We start from the raw sequence: 27,148 nt of genomic DNA on the forward strand, positions 1-27,148 counted from the left end.
CTGCTCTATATTCACTTTCCCACCTTCCTAATCTCAATTAAAATGATAGAATTCATATATAGACTTGAAAGCTTGCACTTTACATGTTATCTCAAGTGATTCTCACAACAAACCTATAAGGGATGCTACTATTATCTGCATTTTACAGATAAGAAGTTTTAGTACACAGTAACAGTAATATTATACAATTATCAACCAAATAACAACTCTCTCCAGCAATACAATTATCCAAGCCATTTCTAATGATGAAAAATTCTATCCACCTCTAGAGAAAGAACTGATGGAGTTTGAATGCAGATTGAAGAATACTATTTTTACTTTACTTTTTCTTAATCTGTTTTCTTTCTCAACATGGCTAATATGTAAATGTTTTGTCTGACTGTATATGTATAATGTATACTAAATTACTTGCCTTCCTTGAGAAGTGGGAAGGAGAGAGATAATTTAGAACTCAAAATTTAATTTTAAATGAATATTAAAAATTGTCTTTTACTTAGGCTGAAAAAAGGTAATATGGCTTGCTTACAGTTATACAGCTATTAAGTTTTAAGAGTCAGGGTTTAGACTTAAACCTCCCTGAGATTCCAAGATCCTGCAGACCTGTGCTCTGAAGACCTTTCCTTCTCTTTCATCCCCACTCCTCCAGTTATGTAGGTCAGAGGAATGGCTAAGAGGCAGCATAGTGTAATGAATTAAGCAGAAGACCTCAAAATCTGGAAGACCTGAGCTCAGCCTCTCAATACCCCAAGACACTCTTTTAGTGGAGGAGGTTTCCACACTTAGGATGTAGTGCTCAATATGTACACAGACTGAGTGGAACAATGATTCAAAAAGCTCAAAACCTTATCAATGGTGAAGCCATAATCTTACAAGTTAAATGACAATTTAGCATAAGATATTTGGTAACATTTCTTCTGCAGTGCCATTGGGGAGATAGTTACCCTAGAATAAATGCTTTTTTAGGTAGCAAGACCAAAATTTAACATATACCCTGCTTTAAATAGGATATACAAAAAATAATGCAAGGAAAATAATAAATATATTTTATAGGTTCATTTAAAGGACAAAGGCTGCTTCAATCTCAGTTTATTATGTACTTGATGAGTAATAAAGCCTACAATTTCATGGATGACGTTCTTTCAAGAACTTAAAAGACATGAAATGCCTCCCTTGAATGGTTAAGTAGAAAGAGACTGGGACAGTAATAAGAAAATAAATTCACAACAAAAACTTCTGGCTAATAAATGAGATAAGTTGGTTGCCTTACAACTGGTAATGCTTGAAGATCAAACCATAATTTATTAATGGGAATTAAAAAAATGAGGTATCTGCCACCCACTATGGGATCAGAGGTTTTTAATCCTATTCCTGACTATTCCCTTTAGGGGAAATTACATATTTTAGAAACTCCAAATTAGTAATATCTTTTTTTAAAAAGCTAGTTAGTAAAAGCAGTCCAATGATCATTTGTTACAAAAAGAACTATAATGATAAGAAGGAAATAATATTTTTCTTCTTTTTTCCTATTTTAAATGATTTTAAACTAAACTAAACTGAAACTAGTGTCAGTATCTAATGGGATAAGTTGGGGGTAAAAAGGTTTTCAAAATGGTTTTTAGTAGGATAACTTCAGAATATTACTTCAGGCCAATTTTCCTAGTACAGGACTCAACAGCCCTCCCCAAATACTTCTCCTTCCTGCTTGCTGATGTCTGAAATTCCTTTTACAAGGTACAAAGCTTTTAATTTCATAATTAGAGAAAAAGACTTAAACTTTCACTACCCTAGAAAGAGGAAGATACCAGGCTGAATTTATCCTAAGGAGAAAAATAACTAATAAGATCCTTTCTAAAATGCACATTTTAATAGAGAGCAAGATACTGAATACTTGAAGACAACACCATTAGATGGAAGGGGAAATTAAGGATCAAAGACAAATTCTGTGAACTTAAAAATTCTGTGGAGGGTAGATATTGGGCATGAGTTAGAGGAGGGAAAAATGGAACCATAAAAGAAAATTTAATAAAGTAATATAGAAACGAAAAATACATTAAAATATACCCATTTTGAGGTCCTCCATCATTTACCACGTTTAAATGAGTTAATTGTCTCTTCATGTGGATTTTGTAGCTTGTATTAATTCTTAAAAACAATATCTGAAAGCACAAAGGGAAAAAAAGTTATTTGATATTCTCCTGAAAAGGAAAATAAAATGAGATCTCAATTGTCCATTTTTTAAAAAAGGAAAACATCTAAACTAAACCTTAAAACCATTAGTCACAATTGCCTTTCTTAATGCAATTGCCTTCTCTGCAGGATAAAAACTTGCTTTTATACCAATTGACTTCCTATTTTTTACAAGAAAATGAGTTCTGGGGTAGTTTGGATCAGATGATTAAAAATTAATGAAATAACAATATAATGGAAAAAGACAGTAGAGATAAGTCAGTACAAAGCAAGGTGAAGAGGAAGAATTGGAGAATAAGGAAAATCTTCCTGGAGGGGGTGGCTCCCTAAGTATGAAAAAAAAATCTCCTAAATAATTTATCTCATTAATTCCCCAAAGAACTATTTACGGGTGTGTATGTGGGTGTGTGGGTGTGTGGGTGTGTGGGTGTGCGTGTGGTTTGTCTTCCATATCTCCTTTTTTTTAAACACAGTTCTTTGAATGGCTCTTAAGGAACATTTGTGTTCATTTGAATTGAACTTTAAAATCCATTCACTTAGGCACCAAAGGTAAATGTTTAGAAGGGGAAAGACATCCATTAAGAATGAACCAGAGAAGCCACACAGGGAAGTCCCCACCACATTACTGCTGAAACCAAACTTTGAGTATTGTGTCACCTGTGGTCAAGCATGCCTTCTTATAAGGATTTTATGAGCTTGTACATTTTCCCCTTTTCTCTTAACCTAAAACTGCATGGTTTTTAATCTATGAAGAATCCTTGGGATTGATAGAATAGCATAAAAATTTGCCACATTTTGACACAAACTAGTTTTGATGAAAGTTTCATTCATTTCTTAAGAAGTCAAAAGAATGCAGATAAAGGCCAAAGTAACAAATATATTCCTTCAACTATAACTTGTAGGTCTAGAATAGCAGAACATTTCAGGGATGTTGTGCATGAAGTAGGACAGATCAATAAGAAAAGGAAAAACAGTGAGAGACCCTACAAGGGGTACTTCATATGCTCCCTGGTAATTTGGTCACTTTGGTTGTGAGTTACTAAGGCACTTGGGAGATGACATACATTCATGTTGAGGAAATAAACTAGTTTTTAAAAATTCCCTTACATGAGGAAAATCATCTAATTAAGTAGCATCAAAACTGGTTGGTGTATACTTTCTTTGATTCTACTTATTTTTAAAAAAGAAAACTTAAATGAAAGGGGAAAAGATGTTATGATTTGGTAGGCAAAAAAAAAGCAAAAAAAACATTTTAAATACATAAAAGTTCTGTAAAAGATAGTCTCCGAGAAAATTATTTTTAAAAATTTAATACATGCTTTGAAAAAATGAACTACATAATAGAAGTTGATAGTTTCATATGTATTATTTTGTTTTCCATATACTGAAATTGTTTGGATGATCAAGTTCATAATAAAAAAGAAAAATATAAAAAAGTAGTAACAGTATCAGTAAGGTGAGAAATAGAATAAAGAAAGGAGAAACAGCAAACAAAGACCACTGGGAAGATTTTATCAATATTACTTTGCCTTAACTTGAGATCAACAGACACTGAGGAGATGGAAATTTTGTTGGGGAAAGAAAAAAAAGAAACAATCATTTTAAAATGAGCATGGGGTTTTCAGAAGAGGATAAACCCATGTGGATTTACCATAATAATGCCATCCAGTACATAGTATAAAAACACTAAATAAATTAAATGAAAAAATATTTTTTTAAAAATAAGACAACCATCTAGGGATGAGTATCAAGAAGGAAGAGAAAATATAGAGAGGAAACTAAGAAGGTGCCAGGGAGTAATTTTCTTACTCAAATGAGTTGGGCAACTTATCTTGTCTCATAAAACATACTGTTAACAACAAAATTTACTGATTTTGAGCTAACTGACCTTTAAATATCACTACCAAATTCTCCTATATTCCATCCGATTCCACTAACAGTGGGAAAATGTATCATGCCTCTCAATAACTGACATCTCTGATTATTAAACTGATTAGAAATTTTGAATCTATGACCCCTACAATCCTAGATTTTCAGTGAAAACTTTCTCTTTTTAATTGCTATGGACTTTTCAGATCAAGATACACTTTAACTTTAGAAATTATATATTTAGTCAACTAATATTCAACACATTAACTGAAAAAAAATGTCACAAATAAGCTAACAATAACAAACAGAGAATTTTAATTGTAAAAATTACATTGGGTCAAAAATGGCATACAGTGATACCTTGATGCTGCAAGCACTAACTGTATATATATGCAAATTCAGGAACAGAGACTTGCCTGTGTTTGTTCCTCTGGAAGAAGTTCATATATAGCTTCATGCATTTTTGCCATTTGTTTACAGATATTCCTGAAGCATGTAGAAGGAACAGGAGCTTTCACCTCATACTGGTAATAGAAGATAATAAAAAAAAGTTCACAAACTTTGTGTGAATATAAGTTTTCTCAAGGGTATATTGATCATAATTTTCGGTGATCCCTAATTAAAAGCATTATGGTGGCAAGAGTCCTAGACTGAGAGTCAGAAAGACCCAGCTTAAAATACTACCTCTGATACTAGCCATGGAGCTCTAGGCAAGTCATTTCTCTTAAGCCTAGGTTTCTTCATTATAAAATGGGAATAATAACAGCTAATGGATGTAAGGGTTGATGTAAGGCTCAAACAATAGAATACATATAAAGTGCTTTGAGAATTTTAAAGTATGAGCTATATAGGCACTAACCAATAGTAATGTACTACTATTAACTACTCATATAGCACTTAGGCTTACTAATGTGAAATCACTTGCAAATTCGATTTCTATTTATTCTCTCAATACAAAACTTGAAAAATTTATAAATATCCTCATGCTATGTTTTGTTAGAGAATAAGTGGTAGAAAATATCATGTGGGAAATCTGTTAAAATTCTCCCTTCTAGCCATACCCCCCAAAAAGTAATGAGATTGCTTTTTTTTTTAAGAAGGGGGGGAGGGAATCTAAGGAAAGTATCTGCATTTTCAGTTCTGAAATCAATATTATTTTGCTGGCCTGGAATCAAACTCTGTTTTACTTTGTAGTCAAGTATTTACAGAAGTTTTCAAAGAGTATGCCACCAAATTTTGGATACTATGTTATTGTAGATAAAAGAAAAATTTCTAAATTTTTTTAAATGTAAATCTTTCTTACCTGTAATATATAGAACACTAAGTATAGCAGTCATGAAATAAACCATATTTGTCTATTACCCTTATATAGTAACCTGAAAATGTTAGACCTTCTAAAGAATTAAACAAAATTGCAAAAATTAAACAAACTCAACTGCAGAGTTCAGTATGCCATGATTCCTCATAGCAAAGAATGCTATACAATGCAAAAAAATCTGAGAGCCACTGGAATATTCACCACCATTTTTATTTCTTTTTTCTCAAGTAATCAAAAGTCAAATACTGGGTCTAGACTTTTTTAGCTACCACCTAAATTCTACTTTTCAATCAATAAGACTGAAGACAGCAAGCTGGTACCATCCAAATTATCATTTTTAGGCTAACATAAAACTTGCCACATTTGAAATATATCCATATTCAAATTATCATTTTATTTACATGATTCTAACTAACTAAAAACCAAGCAAACATATCTAGTACTATTCTTTGGTAAAATGTGAAATGTTATTATCTATTTTTTTTCTAATAAAACAAATACTATGGAATAGGAATATTAGGAAAGTCATAACAATTGTTATATTTCTTTAATATACTTGTACTGACTTAACTCATCAGGAATAATTTCTTTATAGAAGTATAAATTATATGGATAGGATAATTTGGATTTATGCAAAACAGACTTTTTTGATGTACTGAGCAAAAATGCTAGTGTTTCTTTCTCTTCTTTCTTTAAAAATATTTGTTAAATGGGATTGCTCTCAGAGAGATAAGGAGATAAAATCTGGTGACATAAGTTGACAATAAAAATGTGTCCTTTTAAAAAAAGACCTAAAATAATGAATTTTGGCTAAGAAGTTTGTTTGAGCCATGCTAGATGTTCTCATATTCCCTTAGAACTCAGAATGAAATTTCCTGTGAAACTAGAAAAATAGAAATGTGGTAAAAAATTCTGTGATGTGTCCAACACTATCCTAAGCACTTTGAATACAAAAATAAAGTAGGTCTTATCCTCAAGATATATGAGTATATATTACACATAGATTAATAAGTAAAAAGTAGTTTCAGGAAGAAAAGTTCTAATAACTAGAAGGATCAAAAAAGGCCTCCTTCAAGTAAATGCACCTGATCTAATCCCTAAATGAAGGTAGAAGTCTTAGAAAAGCAAGATGGCATGTGAAACAGTTAGTATGAAAGCATAACGATGGAAGATAGTAAGTCAGGTCTGAGAAAATAGCAATAGTAGTAGTTGTAACAGTAACAATAGAAGTAGCAGTACTAGCAGCAACAGTAGCAGTAATAGTACTGATGATATTTATAACTGATATTTACATAGTATTTTAAGTTTTCAAAAGCACTTTACATACACTACTCATTTGATCCTTATAATAATCTTTTAAGGCAGGTGCTATTATTATCCTCATTTTACAGTTGAGGAAACTGAGACTCAGAAGGGTTAAATGATTGCCCAGGATTTCACGGTCATTATGTGCTTAAGGAAGAATTTGAACTCAGGTTTTTCTAACTCCAGAACCAACACTCCTCACTGTAACATATCACTGCCAACTTTGTTATGCTGAATCGGTGAAGAGGAAAGAACACTACATAGTAAGCACATTTACATCCTGATCTATCACCTCATTCCCATTTCACAAATCACTAAGTCCTCAGTGGGAAGGTAGAAAAGATAAGCATGTATTTAATTAAAGCTCTTATTCTTTCATAATGATCTGGGAATGCCAGATTTAAAGTTGTAAATTGAAATCTTTCTGTGAGCCTCTACCCTTTCCCAGACAACTAAATGTAAAAACTATTGCTGTCAATTCTCTCTCCACAATGCTCTGCAATCTGGCTTTTGTCTCTATCACTCAACTGCAACTGCTCTCTTAATGGTCACCCACTAACTTCTTCATCATAAAACAGTTTTTTCTTAGTTGTGATCCTCCCCTAGCCTCAGTAGAATTTGATCCTCCTGATCACTTTCTCCTTCTGAAGATACTCTTTTTTTTACCTGGTTCCCTAATTCTCTAACCACTCCTCTCCTCAGTCTATGCTGACTTCTGATCCTTGTTCTGACTTCTCAAGGTGGGTGCTATTCCCCCAAGTCTTGTCCTTGGGCCTTTTCCCTCTCTCCCCTCTCATCTCATATCTAATCAGTTGCAGAATCCTGCCATTTCTATCTCTGCATTATCTCTAGCATCCATCCTTGCTTCTCTATTCCCAGTGCCACCATCTTAGTTCATGTCTTAGGTATAATCCATCTGTACTGTTGTAGCAACATTCTAACAGGTTTTCCTATTCCCATTCTTTTTCCCCATTCCAATCTAACCTTAGCCATGCTATCAGACTAATCTTCTTTACCCACACAGATGGTCAAGTTATACCACTACATAAAAGTCTTTAATGATTCTCTATGAGATAAAGTTCAAATCCATCACCTGGCATGGAGTCAGAGCTTTCATACTCTGGTTTTGTTCTGTCTTTCTGGCTTCTCTTCTATTCTATATTCTAGTCAAATGCCCTACTTGCAACAGCCCTCAATTTCCTGTCTCTATGACTTTGTTCATAATATTCCCAATGTACTGAATACCCATTTCTTCCCTCTTTCTACCTCTTGAACTCCTACCTATCCTTTAAACCTCATATATCATCTTTTCAAGAAAGCATTCCTTAATTCCCCACAAAACCCTTACCATTTTAGACCTAATACAGCCTTTGGTTTAATACCTCTTTTTTTTAAAGTTAGATATAATTTTGTATTCTAATTATTTGCCTGTGTCTAATGCCCATTCTAAACTCTTAAGCTCTATAAGTACAATGCCTCTGTCTTATCTAAACTTTGTATTTCACCTAATGTCTAGCAAAGTACTTTGTATACAGTGGAGCACTATGCATAATAAATGTTTGTTGAATTTTAAATATGAATTACCTGGTACGTCTACTGCCTCTTGGATACTCTTGGATTGTAGATTTCACACTAAAACCCGTCTCTTGAAAAAAAAAGAATGACTTCTCCCACTATACTAATAAAAAAAGTCCCATATTAAAGAAAAATTACAGTATCCTGGATTTTTTTTTGCATTTTCTCCTTAATGGATTATCTCACCTCCTTGTGGACTTGAGTATACTATTCTAATGCTTTTCAAAGACTGAAGAACATAACATACTATATAGCTAGATGAATGGTTATATCCATCTTCCTAAAGAACATTTCTCCAATGCTAGGTCCACTTCAAAGAGTTTATACTCTCCTAAGAAACTTCAAGTTATATAGGAAAGATTCTAATTAAATTAAAAGTCATTATACTCTTTAAATACATCTGATTACTTCCATGCATCATTACCTTAGATAACAGTTTGTCAAATAAGCTATCCATGATCGCTACAAGTTTTGCAGAGATTTCTGCTATGTGGTCATGGTAATCCTGTAATGAAAAAATAAAGGCTCAGATTTAAATCCCCAGGCACATCTATTTAACAACTAAGAAACTAATTTTATAAAACCAAAATGGAAAATACATGAAAAATTACCTTAGTGATATGATCAAAATGCCTGAGCATGCTATACTGCTTAGGCTGCAGGCGAGCTTCAAAATGAGCTCGGATCACAGGAATGTAGTGCACAATTAACTGGAGGCAGCGTGAAGAAAGGGCTGTGAGATTTAGGAAGAGTGGACAGGGTTGGGGTGGGAGGAGGAGGGGCAATGAAAGAAAAAATGATGACTGACTTTAATTGAATAACTCTTTATTATACAAAAATATAATAATTACATACAAGTCCCAACTTATATTGTTAATGAAGAGAACAGTACCAAAGATAAGATATTCCACCATAAAGAAAATCATCTAACCATGAACATGTATTACTTTAGGTCTTTCCCCAAATAACACTCTCAATACAATACACCTATAATTTCTATTATCATGTCACTATGGCTAACCAATCTAATGTCTTCTATCATTCAACAGTACCTTTCATCCTGAGACACTTCATATCTATTCTATTTTTAACATATTTTTCAAAACAGTTCAACTTCTAAATAATATATCCTGAATATTAACAATACTTTACTATTTTATACCATTTGCTTAGTTTTCAATCATGATCATGAATGAAAAAGGGTGGCCTTTACAATGCCTGGGAAAGGACCATGAAGCCTCATCTCCCTCCCTGGTCACCTCCAATCCTGCTTTTTCACCAGTACCTTCCCACCTCTCTTCACATTCTACTTCTGACACAGTCCCATATCAACACCACTGCTCTGGGAAAGGCATGCTAGTTGACTGCTGAATTATTTACATCGGTCATTACTGTGATTACCTAGAACAAAATCATTCCCTGACCACCACTCTCTCAATATTCATTTTCTTCCTTGAGGAAAGCAGTGCTCTTGTTTTTGTATTTATATTCCTTTGGCAAATGACTCTTAAATGTTTTTCATCTTTCCTTCCTGTGCTACTTTAAGATTCTAAGGTTGGGCTTATAGAAATTCAATGTAAACAAAAACATAAAAAATATAGGGACACTGCTTATAACTTTACAATATGAAACCACAATTTTAAAATACAGTTATCCATACCCAGGTTTTTTGTAGTTATTGTTTTCAAGCCAACGACCTGCAAAGCCCCAGCTCCAAGAACTAACTGGCAACTTCTTGAGTTGAAATACTAATGGATATAGGAAGGAGGAAAACAAAATGTACAGATTAAAAATATTCTACATATGATATTAACTTACAACCTCTGAATGAAAGTATTTCTTTCTAATCCACTGACTAAAAAGAAACAAAACTATCTAGACCAAAAAAAATCTTTCTGAGGGAAGAGACTTTAATATTCATGGTCTAAGAAAAATAATCAAGTTTTTACATAATTTCTCAGGCTTTAAAATAAAATCTTCAAATTGTATTCACAAAATCACAAATCAATTTTAGCCAGTCTTCTCTAACAGTCCTGTTTTCAGAAGTATAACATATAGTGTAAACATTTTTTGCATACTGAAATTTGGCTTCTCTAAGCTTAAACAAAAGAAGTTGTTTATTTTAAGAACAGCAACAAAACATTTTCCTTTTATTCATTTCACTGGCTTTGATAAAATTATTTTTTAAATCCCCTATCTTGGTGAGACAAATCATGAAAAATTTAATAAATTTTTAATTTTCACCATATACATATTGAAAACAACACAGGGAGTCCAAGTCACATCCAGAAGTTAATAAACAAATCTTCAGACTTCAGGGTTATTAAAGAGGCTGCTACATGGCTTCTGACAAGAAATTACTAAATGATATATGAGAGACAAAAATGTTGCTCTTTTTCAATCATTTATTTTTAATATATTGTTATTCAACTGCATTTAAATGTCAAAAGATCAAGATCATAAAAAATTAGTTTTTCTTGACATGCTGTCTTAAAATTTAAAGATTCAAATTAGTTCATAGCTTAATATAAAATTTGTTCAAACGATTTTTGCACATTGATGTGAAACATCATACATACCTTCAATAAATCTGACAAACGAGTAAGCATGTCAGTAGTAACAGATGGGATGTTATCTACACACTGGCAATATTCAAGAATAATTCTTATCAAGAGCAATACTGTTCTGTGATGGGGGGAAAAGAAAATGCAATGTTCAAAGCTTACTACAAAAAGAAAATCAAACTGATTCAGTATATAAAATTAGAAATCCAATAAAGAGGATAAATTTGTGCAAAAAAGTGTTACACCCTTCCAACTTGTCACTTTATTTTTAACATCCCCAAGGGTTAAACATATTAATCAGTCACATTAAACCATTAAAGTCCAAACTCTAGCAGATTCCAGTGACCTGGAAAGGCTTTTGAGTCTGAGCCTGGATATCTACTGTGTCTTTCTTCCAAGCCCTAGTCTAACTAAATTCAGAAAGGAAAATTCCAAGAAATATTAGGTAAGTTAATGATCATATCTCCTAAGATGGGGTGATGTGATCTTCACCTATGGAGAAAATACAACAGTGATGGACTATTGTAATCAGTAGCAATGTTGTATGGAGGAAACATACACATAAAATTTGGGGAGGGAAAAAAATTTACCTGCATGTTTCCTCACACAATGGTACTAGTTACATTAGTATTATCATAAAATTTACTATTAAAGTTATCATTGATAACTAAAATTGAAAGATCAAATTTTACTAACCTACACAAGTAATGTCTTACTTAAATTATTAAATAACAAAAGGTTTCAAGTGCTAGATAAGCAGCCTTGGAATAACGAGAAATCAAATTAGTGTTATTTGAAAGGAGGTAAAGTCACAATGATGCAAAATGAAGAAAGAAATTTAACCAGAAAAAGTGTTTTAAAAATTAAAATTTTCTTTAACTATTTTGTAGAGTAAATAAAATTTTAGTTGTTTTGTTTAAGATAGTTGTTAGTTATATATGCTAATGGAGAAAGACTATACAATATAAAAATATTCAAAATTTTTAAAAATTCCAAACTGCATTACTCTTCAGTGTTAAGGGACATACAAATCAGAAATATGCATACAAATATATATATGTATATTTGTATATATATATATATATATATATGAAATACAAATATATGCCATGCTTAACCCTCTCATATTTTGACTCTACTTCTGGTATATTAGGGTCTATGTGGATATGTGGATTCTGGGAATAAAGGGAAGTTCAAAATGTTATACATTAACAAGAATTTACTATGTAAGCATTTTCACATTTATTCTGCTACAAATTATTTAATTCAAATATTGCCATCATAGAATTTCTTAAAGAGGAAGCTTTAAATATTATTTTATCTGACATTTTAAAAGAATTTTAATCAAAACTTGATTTTAAGAACTAGTGTATATCTGTGCAAACAATATTCAATGATATCAAATAAATACCATGACAAAGGTATGTGAAATGATTTAAAAAACTTGAGTTAAAGAAATTTGAATTTTCCTTCCAAATATTCCTATCACATTTGAAAAAGGAAACAATTCCAGTTTTTAAAAACACAATAAAAATGACAGAAACAAAAAGTACACAACTTACCCAACAACAGCATATGGCTGCCCTTCAACTATCAGAAAGTCTGCTGGTTTTCTCTCCTCTATAGTGAGAAATTCAAAGAAAGAAACAAAACCATCAACAAAAGCATTAATTATTATAGAATCTCTTAAAACAAACTGGAAAAAATAAACAAATTGGAAAAATACTGTTTAAGGACTGAAACCAATTCATTTCTGAGAGTATTCTTCCTTTGAATACACAGCTACCATTTCAATTTGTTAAGTCTCTGATTACAAAATACTTAATTTCTAAAATTTTAAGGGAATTAAACATAAGCTAGCCAAAACCCAAAAATTTATCTGCAAGGTCTGTTACAAACAATATTACTATATTTTCAGCATATGGCATTAAATAGAACAATTTAGGATCTCCGGTTAAAATAAAATATTATTTCAGGAGATCTGTGATTTATTTCATCAGTGTACCTATTCTACAGATATAAATCAGATCATAATCTCTGGTGAGGAGTTTAATTTGCTGTGGTTGAAAAATTCATCAATCTGACCTTTCACACTTCAAGGACCTACTAAAGAGGGGCTACATTCTACTGACTCAAGTTTTGAGAACCTTACATTGCTCTCCTAGCCACAATGAATCACTGGAGTAACTATGGAACAAGACAAAACTTTTATCTAATCTTTCAGTCAATCAATTCAAATTACAGTTTTCCAACCAGCATTCTGCTATTTTACATGGGAAAAAATACTTAAGAGTTTAAAATGTTTGTTTAAGTCTTACTACTATTTTGTAAGCAATCTCAAAGAAGAAAAACAAATATTTCAGAGAGGAAACGGAGAAATTCAACTCTATTCACTTTTCAGGACAATATTCAACAAATTCCAGTTCCTCTGTGTTCACAACTACTCAGAGGTTTCGATTCAAGTCAAAAAGTAACAAGTTAGTTGCTAACATATAAACTACCTCAAGAACTTCTACAAACCATAAAAATTTCACAGAATAAAGTAGATCTCTAGTTGTAGGAGGAAATTTTAAAAACATCATATACAAATATACTTTAGAACTTCAAGGATCTCCTCAATGTGGGTATCCTTTCCACTTACACATATCATATTACCTTAACAAGTAGTAGATGGTCTCTCAGACCTGCATCCAACTAGCTAGCTGTTCTGGTATTCTCAGGACAACAGATATACTGGCAATTACTGAGTCTACAAATTGTTAAAATAACAATATAAAATATAGGAAGATAGAAAAGAGAAAAACACAACTCTAGTTTTCTAAAAGACTGCAAATACCTCCAGATTTTTTTTCAGGTAAAGCAATTTTCCCATCTGTTATGGAATCAACAAGATCCTGAAATTCTGCAGGTACATCAGCTTGCTTCCACCGTTCATTCTCTAACAGGAGACTATTTAAAAATTAAAGGTAAAGTTAATAAAGAGAGGAAGGTGAAAGTTGAAAATGTTTTGATGACTTCCTTCTTGTTGGGATAAAAGTGTAATTAAAACTAAGTGGGTATAAAATGGATTTAAGAAAGCTTAGGTGGAGGTGGGTACAGTAAACATAATACAATGAAATGAACTCTCCAATGAGTAATCCAATAATAAAGAACTCTTCTTTCTAAAGTTATAGTTCCAATATGCTCTTAACTCAGGCAGAAGTGACAGAGTTAACTTGCTTCATTTTGTATGAAGAAGCTGCAAGAATCAAGCACATTTCTAACATGACATAGAGAAAAAATATTCTTCTTGAGTGCTATTAACTTCATAAAGGAAATAACTAATATGAATGAAAATCCAGCAGGGTGATTTTTATTCTCCAATTTAACTTTACTTTTTAAAAAAGTATGGGCTAAGTTAATGTTGTTCAAGTTATTAAAGTTTTCTATTGCACCAGTAAGTGCAGTTTGATAAGGAAAAGGAATTTTTTAATATTAAAAAGCTAAGCAAATTCTAGGGATACCTGAGTTTGGTTTTTCTCTCTTCATGAAATCTATTTACAAATTTATTAGCCTGACTCTGAAGAGCCCCACGTAGTGACATGCTTTTTCGTCCACAGATCTGTTCAGTATCTAAAATAAATGTTTCCATTAATCGAGAAAGCGCGACGAACTCAGACGAATTCAACTTCTCAAGAAAGCCATCCTAAATTTACAAAGTAACACAAAAAACTTCTGTCAGAAAGTTAGCAGAGCACCAAGACATGGTTTAATTATGAAACCTACTAAATAAAACCAAATAGAAACTACAAACTTAAATCCATAATATGGCCTGTTTCAGAATGATAAATCATATCTCCCTGTATTATTGCTCCAACTATTAGACATATAAAAATTTGATGTCAAATCTAAAAACACACAACTACTGTCACTAATCTATTTAGTCTTAATCTCCCACTTCTCCTTGACCTTTAACCAAACTAAATTCTCACTGACCCTAAATATTTTCTCATCTTCCTCTTCTTTTCCACTCCCCCACCCTCCAAGACTAATTTCAAATGCAGTTTTCCTGTAGGAAGTTTTTCTAGATTTGGCCACTAAAATATAAGCTCTTCCTCCTTGGAAGCTCTATAAGACTTTCTCTAGGGGCAACTACGTGGCGTAGTGGGTAAAGCACCAGCCCTGGAGTCAGGAGTACCAGGGTTCAAATCTGGTCTCAGACACTTAATAATTACCTAGCTGTGTGGCCTTGGGCAAACCACTTAACCCTGTTTGCCTTGCAAAAAAAAAAAAAAGACTTTCTCTATAACTCTACCTTATAGTCTGTGATTTGTGTCTTGTGTTATCCTTTCTACCAGGTTCTATCTAACCTGCATCCCCTCCAAAATTTAACACACAATAGCAGATATTCAATCAACAATACAAAATTGAATACATTAGCAAATAAATTCATATCAATCACTGTAAACTTTTTAAAAGTATTTTCCCTAATTCACTAATTCTATTAATAAAACAATGTGGGACAAACTTAAAAGCATCAAAGTATTTTATAATTCATAATTGTTTTGAGAGATTTTTAAATTATAACCATTAAAATTTCAAAATAAAACTTTTATTAACTTTAAAAATTAGTAATAGTCCAAACATTTATATTTTATCTGGACTACTCTGAACTTCTTTAACTTCCCACATTACCTACAATATAGATAATCTTAAAGTCAGCTCATATTTATTTACGTAGTGCTTTATGCTTTGCTTTATTTTTAAACTCTGAAGCTCGATCCATTTAACTAACCTTGGCTCTTGCCATCAGAAATTTGACCGACCGATCATGACATATATCTGAAGCATTATACAGCAGCTCTTGGATGCTATTTGCCAGCTTCCCCAGCTCTAAATCAGTCAGCTTCATGTCCTCACTGACCCTGAAAATGATATGATTACTTATAAGTAGGATAAAAAGGCACATTATTCATTATAACATACACACTCTAAAGAAGAATAAATAAATGCTTTATCAATCAAATGAGAACATCTCTACTATACCATATGCATAAGACTATTTGTGATGAAATAGCTCTTTAATGGGCTCCAAGAGACTTAACATCTTTTTTTCCAAGACTTTACAGGATGAACTTCAATTATATTTGAAAGCCCCATAGCAGAAAACTTAATTTCAGTATGAAGGGGAACGGGAGGGGCTTGGGATTTCAAAAAGGGAGGGAGGCTGTTGTTACGTTCCAATAATTAAGCAAGAAATTCATGTGGTATAGGAGAAAGAGGACTAGTTCAAGAACCTCAGGCCCTGAATTCATGCTCCTCCTCTAATGCTTTGCTTCAGTAAATAACAGAAAAACCACTACAAAAGTTAAAAAGAATCACGGATCTCAATTTCAGGAAGCATAGAATAATAGGAATTATATTATGTACATGCTTCTTTCATAGCCAAATCAAAATGAAATGTGTATAAAATGCAGACCTCTCTCCCATTAGAAGAGGAGGTATAAGGAATAGGAGGGTAGGGGCTCTGTCTGGCTTCTAATTTAAAAGTCCCTCATGCCCTCCCCCTCTCTGCTCTACCATTTCATGACACATTCCTCAACTCACTTCACTCTGCTTTTAACAAACTCCTCACCAAGGCAGCTAGGTGCTGCAGTGGATAGAACACGGGCCCTGGAGTTAGGAAGACTGGAGTTCAAATCTAACCTCATCCTTAATAATTACCCAGCTGTGTGACCATAAGCAAGTCACTTAACCACATTGCTTTGCAAAATAACAAAACCAAACAAAAAACAAAAAAACTCCTCATCAATATTCCATTTCCTATCTGCCTGGAATCTACTCCCTCCTCCTCCTCCTCCTTCTCACTTTGAACTTGGAGAATCTCTTCCTTACTCTAAGATTCACCTCAAACATCTGCATGAAGTCTTTCCTGATGCTCCCAGGGGCTCCCCCACTCCCATCTTTGTATGCCAAGCTCATAGGAAATACTAATATGTGTTTAGCAAATTGAATTAAACTGAAATAGGGGGGGAAAAAAAAGAGGAAAAATCTCAAGAGGTAGAATCTAAAGCATTTCCAGGGTTTAATGAAATGATATAGAAAAATGTGCTCTAGAAGGGAAGAACTACACCATCATTTATTAAAACACTGTACAATGTTTACAGCATTTGTCTTCAAGACAAAACCAAAAGCATTCCTGCCTTCAAAGGCAACAAACAATAACAAGCTGGCATTTATGGAGCATCTTAAGACTTGTAAAGAATTCTCCATGATTCTCATCTAATCCACAACAGCTCTGTGAGGTAAGTGCTATTATTATCTCCATTTTACAGATGAGAAAACTAAGACTGAGAAAGTTCACTAATCTGTCCAGGGACACAAAGTGAAAAAGTGTCCAAGCCTCATACATGATTCAATTGTCACCTTGCTGTCCCTCTAAGGCTGAGGGATGAGAGACACACATAATATATACTTAGAAAAAACACCACCATTCAATAGATATAGGAAAAACATAAAAAGGTAAACATGAAATGATAATTATAAAGTTAAGTTGTTTACATTCTTAGATGGGAAGAGGATGCATGTAAATCTATGAACTTTATTACTACTGGGCAGTTAAAAGGATTTTACATATCAGAGGGCATAGATATCATTTGATTATACTGGAATAATCTGAAAATAAAAGAAGGGATGAGAAAGAAGAATGCTCTGGGAGAAGGAGAAGGGAGAAGTAGAATGGGAGAAATTTTTTCATATAAAAGAAGGAAGAGCTTTTTTTGGCAGAAGGGGGAGGGAGGGATGGTTTCAATGCCTGGACCAATATCACATATTCAAATTGTGTGTGTGTGTGTGTATCTAGATATAGATAGATAGATAGATAGATAGATAGATAGATAGATAGAGATATCCAAATACATACACACACACACACACACACACACACACACACACACACACACAAAAGAGTTGTGTATAGAAATGTAACTTACCCAATAGGGAAACAGGAGAGGAAAAGGGATAAGAGAAAAGGGGAGAGGCAGATTAAGGAAGGCAGTGGTTAGTAGCAAAACAGGCTTTTGAGGAGGGGTAGGATACAAAGAGAGAGAGAGAGAGAAAAAGAAGCAACAAGAAAATGGGGGAGGGCAGCATGAGGATAGGATTTCCCAGAAGCCCTTCTAAATTTTAGAGAGGCAGAACCCACAGAAAAACCCAATGAAACAATTCTCCAACCCAAAGTAACCTGAAGATCTGTGGGGAGGCTATGTTCCACTGGGATCAGAAGATGAGGCAGTGCAGCCAAGGCTGTACCACAGAAGAATGAATGAGCTCCAATCATACAGGATGGCTGAAGAAAATAGCATGCTAAAAACCAGCTTAGGTCAAATGGATAAAACAGTTCAAAAAGTTATTGTGGAGAAGAATGCTTTCAAAAGCAGAACTGGCCAGATGGAAAAGGAGATAAGAAAGTTCTCTGAGGAAAACAAATCCTTCAGACAAAAGAATAGAACTCAGGGAGACTGTTGATTTTACTAGAAATCAGGACTCAATACTTAAAACCAAAACAATGAAAAATTAAAAGAAAATGTGAAACATCTCATTGAAAAAACAACTGATATGGAAAACAGATTTAGGAAAGATAATTTAAAAATCATTGGAATACCTGAAAGTCATGATCAGGAAAAGAGCCTTGACATCATTTTCAAAGAATTATTACAGGAAAATTGCCCTGACACTCTAGAAGCAGAGGGGAAAATAGAAATGGAAAGAATCCACCAATCACCCCGAGAAAGAGATTAAAAAAAAACCAACCCCCAGGAATATTATAGCCAAGTTCCAGAACTCCCAAGTCAAAGAGAAAATATTACAAGCAGCCAGAAAGACAAAATTCAAATATCATGGAGCTGCAGTCAGGATAACACAGGACTTAGCAGCAACTATATTAAAAGCCTGTAGGGCTTGGAATATAATATATATATATGTATATATATTATATAACATATAATATAATAATATTCCGGAAGACAAAAGAGCTTAGAATGCAACCAAGAATCAACTACCCAGCAAAACTGAATGTCCTCTTCCAGGGAAAAAGATGGACTTTCAATGAATCAGGGGAATTCTAAATGTTCCTCTTGGAATGGCCAAAGCTGAAGAGAAGGTTTGATCTTCAAATACAGGACTGAGATGAAGCATAGAGAGTGGAGGAGAAGGGGAAAATATGAGGGACTTAATGATGATGAACTGCATGTATTCCTGTATAGAAAAATGATACTGATAATAATCATGTGAACCTTCTCATTTAATAGAGCAGGTAGAAGGAGTTTTTTATAGATGAAGCACAGAAGAAAGCTGAATTTGAAGATAAAATATGGTGTAAAAATGGAGTCAATAGATAAAAGTTAAATGTAATGGGAGAAAGAAAAAGGACAGGAGGAATAGGCTAAGATATTTCATATAATAAGATTTTTCTTTATTACAATGAGCTATTGCAATGATATGGAAGTGGGGAAGGCAATGAGGAATGAGAATCTTCGCTCTCATCAGAGGTGGCTAGGAGAGGAAACAGCATATATACTCAATGGGGTACAGACATCTGGAGTAAGGAGAGAAGGGGCAGGGGGAAGGGGAGAATGTGAGTGATGAAGGAGAGGCTGGACCATGGCAGGAGAGTGGTCAGATATAACACATTTTCTTTTTTACTTCTTGCAAGGGGCTGGGATTGGATGGCCTGTCCGGGACCATAGGGCCAGGTGGATTCTGGGCCTAAGGGGTGGTATGTGGGCTCGGAGCCTCTTGACACCAGAGTTGGGGATCTGTCTGCTGCGCCACTCAGCTACCCTGCAGCAGAAACAGAATGAAAGGAGAGAGAAAATATAGTTCATGGTAGTAGAGAAGTATGAATGGAGGGAGTTGCAATCAGCAATGGCAATGGTGTAAAAATATGGAAGTAACTTTTGTGATGTACTTATCATAAAGAATGTGATCTACCCACGACAGAGCTGGTGGTGTTGGAACACAGACTGAAGCACATTTTTATTGTTATTATTTTTGGGGGGGGGGTTGCAGGGCAAATGGGGCTGAGTGGCATGCCTGGGGCCGCACAGCTGGGTGACTGTTGGGTGTCTGAGTTCAGATTTGGACCTGGGTGCTCCTGGCTCAAGGGCCAGTGATCTGTCTGCCACCCAGCCGCCCCTACTATTATTATTATTATTATTATTATTATTATTACTATTTTATTTTGGGTCTTTTTGGGGGAGGGTTGTAGGGCAATGGGGTTGGGGTGGCTTGCATGGGGTCTCACAATTGGGAGTCTAGGGCCAGATTTTGGCTCAGGTGCTCCTGACTCCAGGGCTGGTGCTCCATCCACTGCATCACCTGGCCATACCTACAATTATTATTACTATTATTTTTAATTTTAATTTTATTTTTTTCTCTCCCCTTTACTTTATCACTCATGTGGGTCTATATTTTGGGGGGTATTATGTTTACTCTTCAACAAGAATATTTTAGTAATGTATAAAAAAATATTTGTACAAAATAAGAATAAATAAATAAATAAATTTAATTTTTAAAAAAGCCAAATTGGCCAAATGGAAGAGGAAATAGGAAAGAAAACAACTCCTTCAAATGTAGATTGGAGCTTAGAGAAGCTGATGACTTTGTGAGAAATCAAGAAACAATAAAACAAAACCAAAAAAATGAAAAACTAGAAGAAAATGTGAAAGATCTCACTGGAAAAACAACTAACCTGGAAAACAGATCCAGGAAAGATAATTTAAAAACTGTCAAGGTTACCTGAAAGTCATGACCAGGAAAAGAGCCTAGGTTTCATTTTTAAATAATTTCTTCAGGAAAATTGTCCTGATATCCTAGAAGTAGAGGGTAAAACAGAAATTGAGGGAATCTACCAATCACCTCCTGAAAGAGATCAAAAAAAAACCCCAACTTCCAGGAATATCATAGCCAAATTCCAGAATTCCCAAGTCAAAGAGAAAATATTACAAGCAGCCAGAGTGAAACACTTCAAATATCGTGGCACTACATTCAGGATTACAGAGAATTTGGCAGTCTACATTAAGGGCTGGTTTGGAATATGATATTCTGGAAGGTAAAACAGCTTAGATTACAACCGAAAATCAACTACCCAGAAAAACTGAACATCTCTTCCAGGGGAAAGGATAAAATAGGGAAATTTCAAATGTTCCTGCTGAAATGAACAGAGCCGAACAGAAAGTTTGATCTCCAAGTACAGGACTCAGGGAAGCATAGAGACAAGTGGGTGAGAAGGATAAATTATGAGGGATTTAATGATGCTGAGTTGTTTATATTCCTGCATGGGAAGATGATACTGATAACTCATATGAACCTTCTCAATTAATAGAGTAGTAAGGAGGAGCATATTTAGGCAAGGCACAGGAAGGAGCTGAATATAAGAGTTATAATATATTATAAAGATGGAGTCAATGGGTGAAAAAGGAATGTACTGGGAGAAAGAAAAGGAGAGGTAGAATAGACTAAAATATTTTCACATAAAAGAGTCAGAAAAAGTTTTTGCAATGAAGTGGAAGTGGGGAAGGTTAGGGCATATGAGTAAGCCTTCACTCTCATTGGAGATGGCTTGGAGAGGAAATGACATACTCGATTTAATAGGGTATAGAAAACTCTTATCCTAGAGTAAAAAAAGAGAGGAAGAGGATGGGAGAAAGGGGTCAGGAGAGGGAAGGGGGGTCTGTAGGTGATAGAGTAGGAGAGGGTAGATCTTAGGAGAGGGTAGTCAGATACATCACACTTTTGGGGTTTTTTTGCAAGGTGATGGGGTTGGGTAACCTTCCTGGGACCACACAGCTGGGTGATTGTTGGGTATCTCGAGTAGGATTTGGGCTTGGATCCTCCTGGCCCCAGGGCCAGTACTCTACCTGCAACACCACTCAGCTGCCCCATAGCACACTTTTGAGGAGGGACAAAATAAAAGGAGAGAGAAAATAAAATAAATAGGAGTGGGAAGGAATGGGTTGGAGGGAAATACAATCAAGGATAACAACTATGGGAAAAAATATGGAAGCAACTTCTCCGATAAAGAATGTGATCTACCCCAAAGACAAAGAATCTCAACACAGAATGAAGTACATTCTTTTTCTCTTTCTTTCACTTTATTTTTTGTGAAATTTTCCTATTTTTGTGGGGGGAGATTATGCTTATTCTTACAACAAGACTATTTTAGTAATATGCAAATAAAAATGTAAAAATAAATTTTTTAATGGAATAGAAGGAAATACAGAGTTAATAATCCTACCTAATTGTGAAAGGGAGGAGTTCACACATAAAATGGAAGCAGGTAGAGAATCCAACAATATGTTTTTTACAAGAGATATACTTGAAGCAAATAGACACAGAGTTAAAATAAAGGGTTAGAGCAGAATCAAATGTTTCAGGCTGAAGGGAAAAAAGGCAGAGATAGCAATTGTGATCTCAGACAAAGCAAAGCAAATTAAAAGAAATAATTATGGAGACGGCATTAGGCCAAAAAGAACCATTGACAATGAAGTAATTTCAAAAATGTTTACAAGTTTCTCTGATAAAGTTTTCATTTCTCAAGTATATAGCAAGTACTGAACTGATTTAAATGTATAAAAATAAGTCATTTCCCAAACAGATAAATGGACAAGGATATAAATAGGCAGTTTTCAGAAGAAGAAAGCAAAGCCATCAATAGTTATATGAAATTATAACTCTGAAGTAATACCTCACATCTATAATGACAAATGCTGGAGGAGGTGAGGAGAAAAAAACCGGTACACTAATGGAACTCTTGGTGGAATAGTGAACTGCTATTCTAAAGAATAATTTGGAATTGGGCTCAAAGGGTATAAAATTGTGCATACCCTTTTAACTAGCAATATCACTTTACTCCAGCAATCCAACTGTATTCCAAACAAATCAAAGAAAAAAGGAAAAACCTGTATTACAAAAATATTTATAAGCAACTCTTTTTGTGGTGGCAATAACTTGGAAATCAATTGGGGAAATAGGTAAACAAGTCATGGCATGTGATTACGAAAGAATACTTCTGTGCTGTGGGAAATAATGAAGGGGGGTAGTTTCAGAAAAAACAATACAAAAGCCATATGAAATAATGCAAAGTGAAGTGAGAAGACCCAGGAAAACATGTGCACACTAAAAGCAATGTTGTAAAGATGATCAATTGTACAATGATCCAAGACAATTCCAAAGGATTCGTCATTAAAAACAAAATCTCTCCAACTCTAAAGAGAGAACTAAAGAACTCTTAGTGCAAACTGATGTATGACTTTCTCACTTTCTTTATTTTTCTTGCTTTTGGGGAGAAATGTGGCTAATAAGAAAATGTGTTTGCATGATTTCATATAAAAATGGACATATTTCTTGCCTTCTCAGTGGATGTTAAGAAGCAGCAGAAAAGAGAGAATTTGAAATTCAAAATTTAAAAAGAAAAGAATGCTTTAAAATTAATGAATAACAAATCAGTATACACACACACACACACACACACACACACACACACACACACACATAAAGAATGCAAGACAGTGTGTGTATAAGCTGCAGGACAGTTAGTAGTCCAGTTGGATTTTAATTTATAGTATGCAAAGGGATAGTAATATGAAAATTACCTGGAGATATGTACATTAATCAGACTGTGGAGGATTTTAAAATCATCTGCTTACAGGTGACTGCCAAAAGAGAGGAAGTATGGAGAAAAGAAAACCCAGGAAAGAGTACTATTGGGGGGGGGGGGGGCAGGGGACACAGATAATGATTTAGCAAAGGAGACTAAGGAGTGACTAAATAGGTAAGAAGAAAAGCAAGAGAGAAAAGTATGAGGAAAACCCCAAAGTAGAAACAGATGAAGGCCCCAATTTAAAAAAAAAAGGAAAAAAAGTGGATTCTTTAAATTATGGGCTGATGATATGATCTTGATTCTTAGCAACATTTTGGGACATATTGGGATGTTTTGTGAGTCATTTAGAAAGAAGAGTCCATTTCTATAAACTAGCATGGATTCATCAGGAATAATTCCTGTAAGATTTAGCTTCATTTAAAATTCTATCTTGGGGTGTCTAGGTGGCATAGTGGATAGAGCATCGGCCCTGGAATGGAGTTACCTGAGTTCAAATACGGCCTCAGACACTTAATAATTACCTAGCCGTGTGGCCTTGGGTAAGCCACTTAACCCCACTGCTTTACCAAAAAAAAAAAAAAAAAAAAAAATTCTATCTTTGTCTTGATTCAAGTCACTGATAAAACATTCATAATAATTTTTTGGGTCATTATTACACTAAAATATCAGGGGAAAAAACTTAAATATACTATGACTGAATTTCAGCAAGGCATTTGACAAAATTTGCATGAAAACTTTCCCAAGAAGTTGAGAAAATGCCATTTCGGTATTCAGCCAATTCAAAACCTACCTATGATTGGACCTTATGAGTATTGATTAACAGACTGATGAAAATCTAGGAGGGATCTCTAGCTCGAGAGATCTGTCTTTTGGCAAATTCGATTCAACACATTTTATCAATGGCTTGAATGAAGACCCAGACTGAATACTAAATAAAGCTAAATTGCTGGACAATACAGAATTCAAAAAGAACTCAGCAGTTAGAGGGATGACCCAAATCTAATAAGATAAAATATAACAATGAAAAATATAAAGTTCTACACTTGGGTTCAATGACTCAACTACAAGAGTACTGGATGAGAGAAGTGTGGCCAGATAGTAGTTTGTTGTATAAAAAAGCATGGAGATTGTTGGAGGATTGCAAACTCAATAAAAATAGACAATGACCATTCCAGCAGGAAGCAATAAAAGGAGAAATTTCATTTGAAAAATAACTACTGAAAATATAAAAAATTTGAAAGTCTAACTGCCAAGAAGTACACAGGAACTATATGAACACAATTATAACTTACATTTTACAGAAATAGACAGTTCTAAATAATTGGAGAAATATTAATTGGGAAACTAATAGGTAAACTGAGCAAGTATAATAAAAATTACACTCCTAAGAAAAAATACAGAATTCATTTGGAAGAACAAATGGTCAAGAAAAATGAATGGGGAAAAATGTGAAGAACAAGGGGCCCAACAGTACCAGATTTTAAATGACACTATCAAGTTGTGATCATTAGAATAATCTAGTAATAGTTAAGAAATGGAATTGATTCATAGATTAGATTAACTATACAAGATACAAAGGAAATGAGCATAGCAACTTAATGTTTGATAAACCCAAAGTTAAAGTTATCAGTTATGGGGACAAGAATTTATTATCTGACAAAAACTGCTGGAAAAATTGTAAAGCAGTCTGGTAAATTCCAGGTATATAATAGACAACATCTCCGACTTTATACCAAGATAAGCTCCAAATTGGTATGGCTTAGCTATAAAGATTTGCATCATAAACAAATTGTCAAATTTATAAAGGAAAAATCAAAGACCAAACATGAAATAGAGAAGAGTAAATAAGAAGTAAAATGGATAATGTTGATAAAAAAATTTTGATTAAAAAAATTTTAAATGCTTTGCATCAACAAAACTAATGAAGCTAAAATTAGAAGATGAAACTGATTCAAATTTATAAGAATAAAGAAAACAGATATGTTTCAGAAAAATAAATATAAGTTATCAATAGCCATATGGAAAACAAAATGCTCCAAAATCACTAATAATTAGAGAAATGCAAATACATGCAATTTTGTATTTCTACATCATGTTCATCAGATTGGAGAAACTGAAAATAAAGGAAAATGACAGGTGCTGGAGGAGCTATGGGAAAAGAGGTATTTTAATGCACTTCTTGGTAAAGCTATGAACTTATCCAAACATTTTGGAAAGCAATTTGAAACTATGCCCAATTTAATTGTGTATAACTTTTGACCCAGTTATATCACTTTTAAATTTTTAACCCAAGGAAATCAAAGAGACAGGGAAAAGACTTATAATTCTTTGGAAAAAAGCAATAAGCTCCTGTCTCTTCTGAATATACTCGAAACAGAATGTAGGGGCAGCTAGATGGGCTCAGTGGTTAGAGCACCAACCCTGGAGTCAGGAAGACCTGAGTTCAAATCCAACCTCAGACACTTAATAATAATTGCCTAGTGGTTGCCTTGCAAAAACCAAAAACCAAAACGAAACAAATAAATAAACAATGTAGAAATTTTTATGGTAATTTCACTAGACTACATTCTAATTTCTGTATAAGCAAACTAATTACAATAATTTGCTAGCATTTTCTTTTACTTAAGAATAAAGCACAGATCCACTTGGATTTTGGTCCTGATCAATAAAAATTTTAAGTTATATTTTTTAAATAGTATAAAACTCAGATTTTAAACCTTTTTTTTTAAAGAGTTGTAGGTATTCTTTTGAGTTGTTTAGTTTTAACACAACATTTAGTTCCAATGTCAAATTTTATATATTTCTATTAGCTAATAATAATGTATCTAAATAAAACAACTGTCAACAATTCGGTCAATATTATGCAATAGCCAGTATACTTACATAAGCTCTACTCCTCCTGGTGTAAGAGAAGATATTTGCTCTTTACTAGATGAAGAATCAGTAGTACATTCTGGTTCGGATACCGAATCACTGCTGCAGGGCTCACTGCTTGGAGATGCATTTCTTTGAGAGGTAGTGTCAGTTATTCCAGGTGGTAGCTCACCCTCACTAAATGCATCACTTATAAACATACCTTCATGGGTTAAATATGCCACCTCTGTATCTAATGAATTGTCTTTTGCAGCATTCTTTTGTTCTGAAGTTTCTTCCAGTTCCCTAGTCCTCTGATTTTTATCAAGGACTGAGAGGATAACACTTCGAACAATATTTAATGTTGCCTAGAATAAAACATAAAAATATTTTTTAAAATATTTTTCAATGCTTTGTATCATTATCTTCTAAAGCACTGAACTTCCTTCTCTCCTCCCCAGATGAGAAACCAATTTTTATAATTATTTATTTATAATTACAGTGCAGTGAAGATATTTGTCAGAACTACTCAGTAAAAATAGAAACAATAACACTTAAAAGTACTACTTTATTTGCAATTATAATAATAAGTCACTAATTTTGATGTAAGATGGAAAGCATCACTAAATCTGGCCATGTTTTTTATATGCAGAGTATTTGGAAATACTCTAAAATTTTTTCTTATAAGTTTTTTTTTTGGGGGGGGAAGAATAAGTCATCAGTGATCATTTTTTTCAACTTTAACTGTTTCTAAATGATTCATTCAATAAGCCAGCATTTTAAAAGTACCTACTAGATACAAAGTAGTACAGTAGTTCAAGGCAGAGAGAAGCTCAT

The 27,148-nt window shown here is 33.7% G+C and overlaps 1 protein-coding gene across 1 annotated transcript in view; it reads right to left on the reverse strand.

The window, feature by feature from the left end:
* Nucleotides 1–27,148, reverse strand: part of VPS54 (VPS54 subunit of GARP complex) — an 86,188-nt gene that overhangs the window by 3,093 nt on the left and 55,947 nt on the right. The window contains exons 12-22 of the mRNA XM_074207169.1: nucleotides 26,342–26,679; nucleotides 15,593–15,722; nucleotides 14,322–14,503; nucleotides 13,655–13,767; nucleotides 12,381–12,438; nucleotides 10,834–10,939; nucleotides 9,915–10,002; nucleotides 8,866–8,987; nucleotides 8,679–8,759; nucleotides 4,473–4,580; nucleotides 2,062–2,156 (exon numbers count right to left, since the gene is read on the reverse strand). Coding sequence (XP_074063270.1) covers nucleotides 2,062–2,156; nucleotides 4,473–4,580; nucleotides 8,679–8,759; nucleotides 8,866–8,987; nucleotides 9,915–10,002; nucleotides 10,834–10,939; nucleotides 12,381–12,438; nucleotides 13,655–13,767; nucleotides 14,322–14,503; nucleotides 15,593–15,722; nucleotides 26,342–26,679 — 1,421 coding nt within the window. The remainder of the gene's footprint in view (nucleotides 1–2,061; nucleotides 2,157–4,472; nucleotides 4,581–8,678; nucleotides 8,760–8,865; nucleotides 8,988–9,914; nucleotides 10,003–10,833; nucleotides 10,940–12,380; nucleotides 12,439–13,654; nucleotides 13,768–14,321; nucleotides 14,504–15,592; nucleotides 15,723–26,341; nucleotides 26,680–27,148) is intronic.

This window comes from Macrotis lagotis, chromosome 1 (assembly GCF_037893015.1).
Source record: "Macrotis lagotis isolate mMagLag1 chromosome 1, bilby.v1.9.chrom.fasta, whole genome shotgun sequence".
Lineage (NCBI taxonomy): Eukaryota > Metazoa > Chordata > Mammalia > Peramelemorphia > Peramelidae > Macrotis > Macrotis lagotis.